The sequence below is a fragment of the Chanos chanos genome, chromosome 1 (genome assembly GCF_902362185.1).
Source record: "Chanos chanos chromosome 1, fChaCha1.1, whole genome shotgun sequence".
Classification (NCBI taxonomy): Eukaryota; Metazoa; Chordata; class Actinopteri; order Gonorynchiformes; family Chanidae; genus Chanos; species Chanos chanos.
Window position 1 is genome coordinate 60,892,389 of NC_044495.1, and position 12,500 is coordinate 60,904,888.

At 43.9% G+C, this 12,500-nt stretch overlaps 1 protein-coding gene across 3 annotated transcripts in view; it reads right to left on the reverse strand.

Annotated features, from left to right (window-relative positions):
• Positions 1–5,493: 5,493 nt before the first annotated feature.
• The window catches only part of bmp1a (bone morphogenetic protein 1a), a 61,353-nt gene continuing 54,346 nt past the window's right edge, over positions 5,494–12,500 (reverse strand). For 2 of the 3 annotated variants that reach the window (XM_030790748.1, XM_030790757.1), the window contains 4 exons: positions 12,081–12,208; positions 11,383–11,596; positions 10,443–10,693; positions 5,494–6,021 (listed from right to left, as the gene is read on the reverse strand). In XM_030790748.1, the coding sequence (XP_030646608.1) occupies positions 5,884–6,021; positions 10,443–10,693; positions 11,383–11,596; positions 12,081–12,208 (731 nt within the window). In that variant the 3' untranslated portion in view covers positions 5,494–5,883. Of the gene's footprint in view, positions 6,022–10,442; positions 10,694–11,382; positions 11,597–12,080; positions 12,209–12,500 lie in introns of those variants that run through there. The other variant, XM_030790765.1, reaches the window with a different exon arrangement.

Sequence of the window (12,500 nt, forward strand, 5' to 3'; positions counted from 1 at the left end):
GAGAGAGAGGGGGAGAGAGAGAAGGAGAGAGAGAGGGGGAGAGAGAGAGAGAGAGAGAGAGAAGGGGGGGTGAGAGAAAGAGAGAGAGAGGGGGGGGAATGAGAGAGAGAGAGAGAGAGAGAGAGAGAGAGAAGGGGGGGTGAGAGAGAGAGAGGGGGGGGAGTGAGAGAGAGAGAGAGAGGGGGGGAATGAGAGAGAGAGACTTTTTAATTCAGAAAGTTCCCAAGAACAGAACTAGGAACTGACATTTGGCAGAATGACCCAGGGCCAGTCGTCAGAGGCTGTTGGCAGTAGATCTCTGCAGGCTTTGTAAATGTCATATGAAGCTCTCTGTACTGCACAGTGACACTCATAAGCACTACGATCTCACTAAGAGTCAAAGTCAGTGAGGTGTGTCCACAGAAACACATTGATCTGAGTGAATTCCAGGGCACAGACATTCCTATTAGGCAGGCGTGTCGCCTGTGTGTTTTTGGAGGGTTTGTTGAGGCAGTTTGGGAAGATCTGAGACCAAACAGGGCACCTGTGGACTGCAGATGTCTCTTTTCAAACTGTCACCTTTTAGAACATGGCGATTTATTTGTCTCTCATCTTCTGTTTGGGTTCTTGACACAATCATGCCTGAGGCATTCTCTCTCTTTCTCTCTCTCTCTCTCTCTTTTTTTTTTTTTATTCTTTCTATCCATCAGTCGTACCTAACACTCAGAGGACAACGGTCACGGCATGATTTTAACGCCTCAGTCGCTCCGACCCCCTTAACCGTCTATCCACAGATAATACACCTCTTCAGACCCTCTTATCCTGCTCCACACACCACTCCAGTGGCTCTCTCTGTGTGTGTGTGTGTGTGTGTGTGTGTGTGTGTAGTCAGTAGAGAAGGACCCGACAAGAACCTGCCTTGTGAGGACCTCCGTTCTGAACACTAGGCTCTCTGACCTGCCAAGTGGATCGTTTTGCTTTTTCAATTACATGCTGTGAGTCTGAGCAGGTTTAAAGTGAGTCAGAGTGTGAAATATGGCTCTCTTTGACTCGTCTGTTATTGATGTCATAGTGTTAAATAAACAGGAGGGCTAAGCCCCCCCCCCCCACCTCCCCCACCCCCCGAGAGTGTACGTGGCATTCTGAAACATGTATGTAAAAATGCACATTGAGTGTGGAATTCAGATATGTGTCACTGAATGCTTATAAAAAACAGTCCTCTCCCTTAAAGCTCCTATGATACTTCTATGACTATGGCACTGGATCAGTAATAACTCTTTTGTCAGTTTGTGGCAGGGGGGTGGGGGGTGGGGGGGGTATGAGCACAGATCCCCACTGATGTACATAATGAAGCAGTCTGAAAGGGCTGTAAACACAACTTCTGGAAGATATTATTGATGCCACGCCCTGGGGTTGCCTGGACAAACTCGATTTCTCAGGCCTGTAAATGATCTTCCTGCTGTTACAGACATGTTTATGAAACTGTTAAATAAGCATTACGGGATGGAACATACCATGGGGGGGGGGGGGGGGTAGGGCACAGCCCACCGCTTACAATATGGTCGATTTAGTGAGTGTATCTTGAACTGTGGTGGAATTTAAAAAAAGAAAAGAAAAGACAGAGAAAAATAAATGTTTTTCTGCCCTTCAGAGGAGCAGTCTTTTCCTGTGCAGTCAGGTTTCCCTGGCCTAGGATTGGCCGTCCCTGAGGGACGGAGACAGAGCCAGCATGCACCGTCCTATTGACAATACACAGATTAAGTAAAGAGCTCGACTGCCTGGCATTTTCCATCAACGGCAGTTAATATTTAATGCCTGAAACTGTAGAAGCCAATTAATAATGAATACGGCTTCATTCATAATTAACAGTATAATAATAAATGTATTACTGTAATTGATATCCTACTATTGATCAGGTATAGACACACACTACTATCCAGTGGACAGGCAAAAACAAATAGCTAGGGTAGCAGCTATACAAAATTTGATGGGAGTTGGGGGAGGGGTGACATCACCCAGTGGCAGCCAACCAGCAGTGAGGAGAGGGTTTCTAGTTCTAAGTATCTCTTAGATACTCTAAACTTAATTTGTTTCATGAACTATTTTGACATAATCAACCTTGAAGCCTGGTGAGAAAAATTGTTTGACGGAGGGAGATACTATTGGACCTGTTTTGAATTGTACATTAGAGTATACAGCCAGTCACAGACTTCTGATTGACATCTACATACTAAAAGCTGATTGGTTGAGGAGAATCCAGGACATCAAAGAAATGGTGACATGAGTCGTTTGAAAATGAAAAGAGGATCTTTATGAAATCAAGTACAGTTGTTAATACTATGTGAAATACAGGTGAAAAAAAAAATCAGCCATACAGTATAAATAGATTGCATCTTTTGTTTGTATCTATGTATATATATATATTTATATATATATATAGTTGAATATCTTTACTGCTCAAATGAACTATTCAGTTAGTGTAACTTGAATACAATAGTAATACATATTTACATACATACATGTAATAAAATGCATTAACATGTTTCGTATTTCTTCTGCACAGTATGGCAGTTGCCTTGAGCACATCAGGCCACGCCTCCTAAGCGTTAAGAAACAGCCCCCTATTAATAAGCACCGTCCCCGGTGACACACATTGGCTGTGTCCACAATGGATCCCGCCTCATTCCTGTGCAGTACACTACATAGGCCTGAACTATTTAGTGCCCTTAATGCAGATAGGGATCTATTACGGACACAGTCATTTTCTTCCAATGGTTAAGCCCCGCCCACTATTTTGTTACGGACACATCCCTGCTAAAGCTAAAACACATTGATCTAAGTTAGGACTCACAACATGGTTGAATGTCAACCCAAAAAGTATTTTTCTACTTCTCTCACTGTAGTTAATTTGGTACCAGCATTAACGCACTTAACAGAAAGATGATTTAAATATTCATGTTTATGTTTGATGTTAAGGGAACACTCCATCAAGTATGAGTAGGTGTGTCTGGAGAGTTTCCTCACGTTAAAAAATTGGTGACGGAGGGTGGATACGTTACAAAGACAGCACCTTTCACTGTTCTATTTCCACGTTCCGAGTCATTAACTGACGCACGGCACAGAATTGAACACAGTTAGAAATTGCTCAGTTATTGGAGCGCTTTCAGATAAAACCAGTTGATAACCGTCGCTTCGACCAAGAAGCAAACGATCCGTGCTGGGAGCCAGTCTGTCGAATATCATTGTGAGATCAGAACGCAACATTTCAGTATAGGTAAATTTATATTATAAAGAACATAATGCCCGTTTCCAAAGATTTCGTACTCCTTTGCTACAGACAGCTCAGGAGGGAGAGTATTCGTGATACAAAAAAAAAATAGAACAGATTTTCTGAGTGAATCACTGTGCGTGAACAGACAATTATCCTGACCTGAGATTTGAACTGGTGAGAAAACAGAAAAACCGAGTGGAAGGCAGAACCAAGGGCACGGGATGACACAGAAATTGTCGACTTTCCTCTGAAGGAATAAAGTTAGTTTAGAAATTGAGGGGGGGGGGGGGGGGCGTGAATACCTCAGAGGTCAGCTTCAACCGGTAGCTAAGTGAGGTGAGTCAGGGGAATTATTCACATCATTCACTGAACTCTCTCTCTCTCTCTCACACACACACACACACACACAGGGTTTCCTAATCCCAGGTTGAAATGCGCACAGACACCTCACACTCACACTTCGGGGCTGTAATCAGCTACCGCGAGAAAAGAGGTAGTTTTTCCTCAGCGATGCGAAGATTGGAAAAAATGATTTCACGAGCTATTACCTCCGCCGCGTGCTGGAGACTCACGAGAACACATTTGTCAGACTTGCGTTCAGTGGGAGCTGATGAAGGAAGAAAGATAAATTGATGGAGGAAAAACTGGGGGTGTATTAATATCTTACTGAACAGCACAATGTTGAAGTGACAAACGGTAAAAGAGAGAAAACATTCTCAGCAAAACCACTGGGTGTCCACTATTTTGTCTTGAATTTTAATTAACGATTAAAAAAAAAACATGGTGCAACTGTCCTCGTTTAAGATAAAAATAGAGTTTGTGGCGCAAGAAGAATTTTATACACTGTTATGGATCCAGAACGTTCCAACGCAAATGGCATTGTTTGGATTATTTAATGGGAGAGCATGCCGTTTTCTGAGCATCGCGTGGGAGGTTGGACCGTTCTGAGAACATCACTTTGTGCCAAACTTAAGCGGCTCTGCTGTACGGTGCTCTGTTTTAGTGCGAAAAATCCCTGCTGCTCGCGCAGCTTAGCGAAGCTTCGTTCACATGAGCACGAGTCCACCTCTCTTTCCCACACATACCGAGACACACTGTGGAGATCTTCACAGGCAGTACAAGACTCAGAAAAAAAACAGATCAGAATGCAAACTTGCCTCTCACCAGGAGAAAGGAATAGTTATTACCCACATTGCGCGCTCGAGAGAGATAGTGAGTAATAAATCTGAGAGAGCGCGCAAGAAATTTTACAGTTTGTGTGCACTGGAATCAAACACCCATTTGATTCAAAATGTATCACATTAATACTGACCTTCTGAAATATGTTTGTGGCTGCCGTGTGTATGTGTGTATGTTTGTGTGTTTCAGAAAGACAGGGAGAGAGAAACTGTTCCACGTGGAGAAAACAGGTGACGTTTGAAGAATTGGCTCCGCTGCACCGTGTTTGTCAAGCGTTAATTTGTTCTTGATTGACAAAAACACAGTCTGTGCGAAGAGATTACCAGTGAACCGCGAGGACAAGGCCCCGTTAATGATGTGTGCTGAAGAGAGCGAACAATTAAATATATTTCCGACAGTGACTTAATGGAAAAAAAGCAATTAACAGCCAGTAGACATGGGCCACTTTCGTTTTTTTGAAGTCCTTTAATACGATAACTGCTTCGTTTTTAACTTTCCTTGCTAACTGTAATATCGAGGAGGTCCTGGACCGCTAGCCAGGAAACGTTAATTTACAAATGCTGGTGGCGTTTCTCTGTAATTTCCTCTCAATTCCTCCGTATCTTGAATAACATGCATCTTTCTGACATACAGCGTCAAAGTAACTCAAGTTTCAAATATGAATCCAGCTCAGAAGATAGTCCCTTATGCTACAGGAGACAAGAGTGGAGAGGAGACTTCCGTCCCCCCCCCCTCCAAAAAATGTGGCAGGAGTCACATCTTCAAATGGGGTTCGGAGTTGGTGAATCTGTCCGAAAACCTCTCCCCCCTCCCTGTCTCCATCCATTCATCCATCCATCCATCCATCTGTTCATGTGTTATTTGTTCTATCTCTCCATGATACATTGGCCGGCTTGGGTGGGGGGCAGGTATCCTGAGGGTTGCGTTTGTTTATCTAGCTTTCATTTTTCATTCGGAGGCTCAATTATTATTAAAAAAATACATAAAATAACAGAAAACAACAAACAAACAAATAAAAACAAACAGAACCCATTGTGTGGGTAGGGGGTGGGGGGGGGGGGGGGGGTGATCATTTGATCAATAATTCTCTTCCTCATCTACCACCTCCCTAAGCCCCTCCCATATATTCCCCGACGCAATATAATCCAAAATACTCCACCCTCCCACCCCAAAAACAAAAACCTCCCTTCCTCTTAACCATAATCATCCTTTAAAAAAAACCCAAACAATGTAAAAACAAGGTCTACTGTGGAATGGCTTATATTCCTCACAGTTCACTGGGGTTTGACAGAGCCCCTGGGCATGACTGAGGTTCGGTTGGTGGTCTTTCGGCTGGTCCGTCGAGTCTGGGTGTTCTTGGCGGCCGGGGGTGTCCGCGCGACGGGCTGGCGCCTCCCCCTGGGGCCCCTTCGTTTCCCCCGCGGCCCCGCACGGGACTTCCCGGCCACCGCTGGTCACTTCTTGCGGGAGTGGAGTGTGTCCTGGAATTTGGTGCTGGTGTAGCGCACATGGAACCCTTTCTTGTTGATGGTGTCGTCGGAACGGAACTTGATCACGATCGAGTCTCCTGCAGAGTAGATCTCCTCTGGAGGCTGGAGGAGTACGAGGGCGAGAGAGAGAGAGAGACGGAGAGAGAGAGAGAGAGAGAGAGAGAGAGTGTGTTACACATGTTTGCCTCAAGGTAAAAAAACAACACATGGTACTGGAAAAGGATTTGAGGGAAAATATAGTTGGTAGTGTATTTCTGCCTTCAGATAAACAACTGGAAAGAGTTTAGTTTGACAGGATGTCCATCTGAGATTTGTACTAACAATGTTTCTATTCTCTTCCTCTCACAAACACACACACACACACACACACACTCTGACGCTCTTAAATGCATTTAAACTCTGTCACGCTCGCTTTCAGACACACGCACGCACGCACGCACACACACACACGCACACACGCACTCTCTGACTCTCTTAAATGCATTTAAACTCTGTCACTCTCGCTTTCACACACATGCACACACACACTCTTCCCTACCCCTATGCTCACGGTGAGTATTTTTCTCTGGATTTCCTAGTGGATGGAGCAGAACCCTCCGTGTGTCTCCTCTCACACTCATTCTCAGAGACAACCCTCAGCCCTCACGCACTCTGTATAATACTCCATCTGTGGGAGAGGAACTCAAGCATGATCAGTGAGCGACCCTGCTAAACAGCCCTGTCTCAGCCTCTCTCAAAGACTCCCTCTGCTCAGTGGAGCCAAGCTCAGTGTGTGTGTGTGTGTGTGTGTGTGTGTGATGTTCCAACTCCTGCTTGATTACCTTTACTGCACTTGAACTCATCACACACACACAAACAAACACACACACACACACAGGCTCAGCGTGTGAGAGATTCCAGTTTCTTTACACTATAGTCTCTTTATCTCATTAGAGACTCTCTTGGTCACATGGTTATGACTGCGTCCGGTCTGCAGGGAGGGAACTGCTCGCCTAAACTACAGTCATTCAAGCCCAGAGAGTCAGAGAGAGTCGGAACTCTCCGGATCCTTCCTGTGTTAACCCACATATGGGCTGTTCTGTCGCTCTGACTACGTTTCCTAGCAACCGCTTTCATTACCAAAGCCAATTCAGATGTAATGTTTTATAAGTGCCGCGGTTTGGCTTTGATAAACAGCTGTGTGAGGAGGGGAAAAAAAAAAAAAAGAAAAAGAGAAGAAAAGAAATAGCGACTGATTATGGGAGTGAATTGAAAGGAGCTGACAAAGGGAGAACTTTGTCAGCCAAAAACAGGCCATTATCTACACACTCTGAACAGATCACATCATCTCTAGCTGCCGCTTTAAAAACAGAAAATGGGGAAAAGTGTTGGTGGTCTTATTTGTCGAGGCAGAATTAACCAGAGTGTTATGAGCTAAACACATTTCTGCTGCAGGCTTTAGACATGTGTGCAACTCCTGAGTGTTTAAATGTGTTAAAACTCTGAGCTTTTGAGACCATCAGTCAGGTAGCAATAGGAGGAGAGACTTTTTACATTTCAGTACGTAGGATAATAAATGTTTCACTGATTCTGAGGTTAAACGTTGTACAGACTCTCCCCCATGTCCGCCCCCCCCCTCTTTCTCTCTCTCTCTCCCTCTCTCTTCCCCTCTCTCTCTCTCTCTCCCTCTCTCTTCCCCTCTCTCTCTCTCTCCCTCCCCGTCTGTCTCCTCGACCCTTTTTATGGCCCAAGCCTCACTGTGTTCAGGACCAGTGCATACCAAAACAAAACCACTCGCCTTAACTCCTAACAGACATCAGGCTCAGCGTTTTTGCACAGCAAACATCCGTACCATGTGGTCACATGTTGATAACAATCAATTTCAAAGAAGACCAAATCACCTCAGAGGTTAGTTTCCCTTGGGAATGGAATTCAGACCATGCCATGAGTCCAATCTGCATTTTTCAACTCGCTCACTGACTAAATGAAACGAAAGAAAATTAAACTAACTTGTACAACACTACAGAATAATCGTGTGCAATAAACCCGTATTGACTGATGTAGCCGTAAACGTGCTACTGTGTTTTTAAATAACCACTGGCTGATTAACCAACAGCTCATTCTCAAGCTAATTCTCTGTGAATCTATGTTGTTCGTGATGTTAGAGCAATGGTGTTTGATCTCGTTAAGAGACGTGAGGTGCCACAGATACAAGGAAGCTAATACAATTTTACTTTTCCTTAACTGGAAAAAGTTATGTAAAATAACTGAGCTCAGATTAACGCTTCCCAAATTCCAAAGAGTGTCTCCTCCCTCTAGGCAGAGACACCTCCAAAAAGGATAGCAGCACCCCCTCGTTTCCAAATCAGATAAAAATCAGATCCCCCCCGCTATCCTCTGGAAGCTCCGCGCAGCGATGAAGCTTCAGCTGAGCTTCAGTTTTGTCAGCTGTCATGTGGTCCATCCATTCCATCCTGCTGGTCTCTGCGAAGAGTCGGCCCAGTCTCACCAGTACGGAAAATCTGCGATCTGCTACCGACACGAAGTCTCGCTCACGGTCTCCTACGGTTAACCTCAGTAACTCTGGTCTCTCACGCCTGAACGTGGCTGGGCCTGCTCTTCTTCTCCTTTCCTCTCCTTCCCTCACCTACCATTACTGTAAGGGTGTTTTCACACTTGGTCCCTTTCACCCCCTCAAAACGAACTCAGAGCGACTAGTCAGCATTTTTTGCGCATACGTGGACACTCCAGACGAACTCAGACCCCTCTGAAACTAACCGAACTGATACCACTTCCTGAGAACACAAAGCGCTCCAGGTTCGTCCCGCCTTTTTCGACCGTATTCTAGCCCTCCAGGTTTCCCGTAGACAGATCACATGCTATTGCACTGGGGCACTCAAAAAAACAAACAGACGGAACCCTGGCCGCCGGTAACTATGGTAGCCCTAAGACGCCATGAATTTACATTTAATTTAGATTCAGTTTTCTCGTGATAACGTGTTATTTTTCTGTGTTTTTTTCGAGATCTCGACTTACTTATGTCATTATCACGAAATAACGAAACTTCGTTTTCTTGAAATAATGACAATTAATTCGAGGTCTCAAGAAAACAACTATTTTCCAGTGATAATGAATTAATTATGTCATTATCACGGGAAAACAAAGTTTCGCTATTTCATTATAATGACATAAATAAATAGAGATCTCGAGAAAACAAGGAAAAATAACACATTATCACGAAAAAACATCTTAGGGCTTCCATAGGTAACGATAGCAGGAACTATAGTGTGAACAGAAAGAGGACTGAGTCCCTTTTCTCTTGGTCCACTTTAAGAGGACTGAGTTTGGTTTGTTTAAAAAAGACTATCTGTGAAAACTCCCCGAGTAACTTCATTATAACGAAACTCAGTTTCTTTTGGTTAGTAATGCCTCCTCCTGAGTGACTCATACACACTCAGTTGTTCATTCATATATACTGAAGGTAGCGAGGATATTGTTATTGTCTGTGGTTAGTTTTTGGTCTTCTTGTGTGTAGTTTAGATGTTGTTGTATGTGTGTGTGTATGTAGTCAATGTGCCTTCGTTCCACCTAAATCCCAGTTTATTCAACATTTATTGGATTCATTCTGTACCATTTGAATTTGATTGTTGTGATAAACATCACATTTGCGTTTCTACTCTTTGAGTACGTGAAAAAGTCATTTTCCTAAGTTCGAAATGTATTATTGTATTTGCTACATTGATGCTATTATTTACTATATGTTAAGGCTAATAGTTATTTTGAATAATTTCTAGGTTCGGTGTTCAGAGTGCTGAGCTATAAATAGAATTTTTCAGAATAACTGTAATTTCACTGGGTTCAGGTTCTGAAATAAGGTTATGGTTACAGCTAAGTGATATTAGTATTAAGTCTAATATTCACAGTAAACCACTGACCAGAATTTATCTATACTTAACCTCTGCTCGCATAATTATATACATATTATTATAATAATTATTATAATTAATAAATTATACACACAGCAATGACACCACTAACTAACTAATCTACCACACACACACACACAAAACTAAGAATATAGAAAGAATACAAGTTAATGTTTACAGAGACAGAGACAATGAAAGAGTGATTGGTAGACAGGTAGCAGACAGACAGACAGACAGACAGACAGACAGACAGACAGACAGACAGACAGATAGATAGATAGATAGATAGATAGATAGATAGATAGATAGATAGACAGACAGACAGACAGACAGATAGATAGATAGATAGACAGACAGATAGATAGACAGATAGATAGACAGACAGATAGATAGATAGACAGACAGACAGATAGATAGATAGATAGATAGATAGATAGATAGATAGATAGATAGACAGACAGACAGATAGACAGATAGATAGATAGATAGACAGACAGACAGATAGACAGATAGATAGATGGATAGATAGACAGACAGACAGACAGATAGACATATAGATAGATAGATAGATAGACAGATAGACAGATAGATAGAGTAAAGTAGATGTAATGATCATACCCCTGATCCACAGTAACGGCCCAGTCTGGGTGATTTGGTGTCGGCGCCGTCAAACAGCTCCATGTAGTCATAGCCGCAGTCGGCCTCCTCCTCGATCTCAAAGGTCTGGAAGATCAGCTCCACCCCGTAACCCTTCTCCGCAGAAATCACCCACTGGCAGTCCGACGCCCCGGGGTAGTTATTGTCCCCAAACTGGGCATGGGAGTACAGGTCTTTAGTCTTCACCTCTGCCCTCAGTCTACCGCCACACTCTGAGGAAACACACACACAGGCACACAGACACACACAAACACACAGACACGCGCACACACACACGCACACGCACACGCAGAGTTTGTAAGAGGAGAGGAGACTTGTAAGTGAGTATTACAAGTCTGATATTCTGTAAATGTGCTTTGGGTCAATTCATAAAAACTGTGTCAGCTATATAAAATACCAGAGAGATGAGACATGGACGAGGGTGATTTAAAGTGGATGAGGGTGATTTAAAGTGGATGAGTTTTATGGAGTGAGAATGTACTAGATCAGCTCTGAGATATTCGCTTGTCTTTACACAGGAACCAGAGCTCTGCACATTTACAAGGCCAAATCTTTTCCATTTTCATCAATTACACAAGTTAAACTTAACAGCTGAAAAGAGTTAAAGGAAAATGACTGGTAATTCACAATGAATGAGTGTAAAATGTCACTTTGTTTGTGGAAATGGCTAAAGTGTACCAGATTGGACTCCCTCTGGCAAAACGCAAATGGGTTGGAGACTGAATGAAAGTGGCTCAAATGAAAAGGAAAAAAAAATATATTGTTTTTCTTCAAACCTTTCCCAACATACTCAATTTTTTTTTCCCTTTAAAAATTTCATCCATTTTTTTTTCCCCTCGGTTTGTATCGGAATCACATTCATGCGATGGAATTCCTGACGCTGTGGGATGGGAACACCCACCTGCTGTGTGGGACGCCTCAAAGCCCTTCTTCTGCACCGAGTTGTCGGAGAAAAAGCGGATGAACATCTTGTTGCTGCTGGACGTGATGGGTGGAGGTTTCTTGCTGCCGCAGTAGCGCCCGAGGCTGGGGGCTTTGCCGTCGCGCCCGTCGTAAATCTCCACGTGGTCATACGCGCATTCCATGTGGGGCTCCATGTCGATTTCGTTGAATGTCTGAAAAGGTCATGAAAGGTCGAATTTGGAGAAGAAAAAAAAAGAACACGCAATCTCACTTCCAGTGTAAAATCCCTGCAAAGTCTCTTTAAAAAAAAAAAAAAAAAACAGCCAAAAACCACACGCGTTGCACTGGACCATTTAGCTCTCATAACTGCTCTCAGTGTTGCATAATAAGAACCTGACCTTTAGAGAGAGAAGAAGTCAGCGCTCCTGACACAGTAAAAAGCTTGTCCACGCTCCATCAGCTCAGTCTATAGTCCAGTGAAATGACTGGAGAAACTGCCTAACAAAGCCTTTATTCCCCAGTCCCTTTCTACAGGAGCATTAGCACTAGAAAAAGTCAATGTCATCTATGGGGACGGGTGAAAAAGGCGCGGCAGACTGGCTCTATTGGCTCTAAATGGGCTTGAGATTCTGTTTAGAGGGTGGGGGCATGGTGGAGGCGGGGGGGGGGGGGGGGGGGTGTAGGGTGGGTACATACGATTTTGATTCGGTGTCCAGGCGTGGTGGAGAGAGCCCAGGTGCAGGCTTTCTTACTGGGATATTTATCAGGCCAGTTGGGACTGGTGATGGTGCCAGATACGCTGTTGACGACATGATCACAGCCAGCTGGAAAACACACACACGCACACACACACACACACGCGCACACACACACACACACACGCACGCACACACACACATACGCACGCACACACACACACACACACGCACACAAACATGTACAGTCAGCACCAAATCTCTTCCAACTCCACGCCACCCTCCCCCCCAACCCTCTCTCCCTCTGTTCAGCAAAGCCTACCACAGCTTCAAAGGTCCTGCATCATAAAACACTGGACCAAGCTCTGTCTCTCTCTCTCTCTCTCTCTCTCTCTCTCTTTGTTTTTCTCTCTGTCCACCA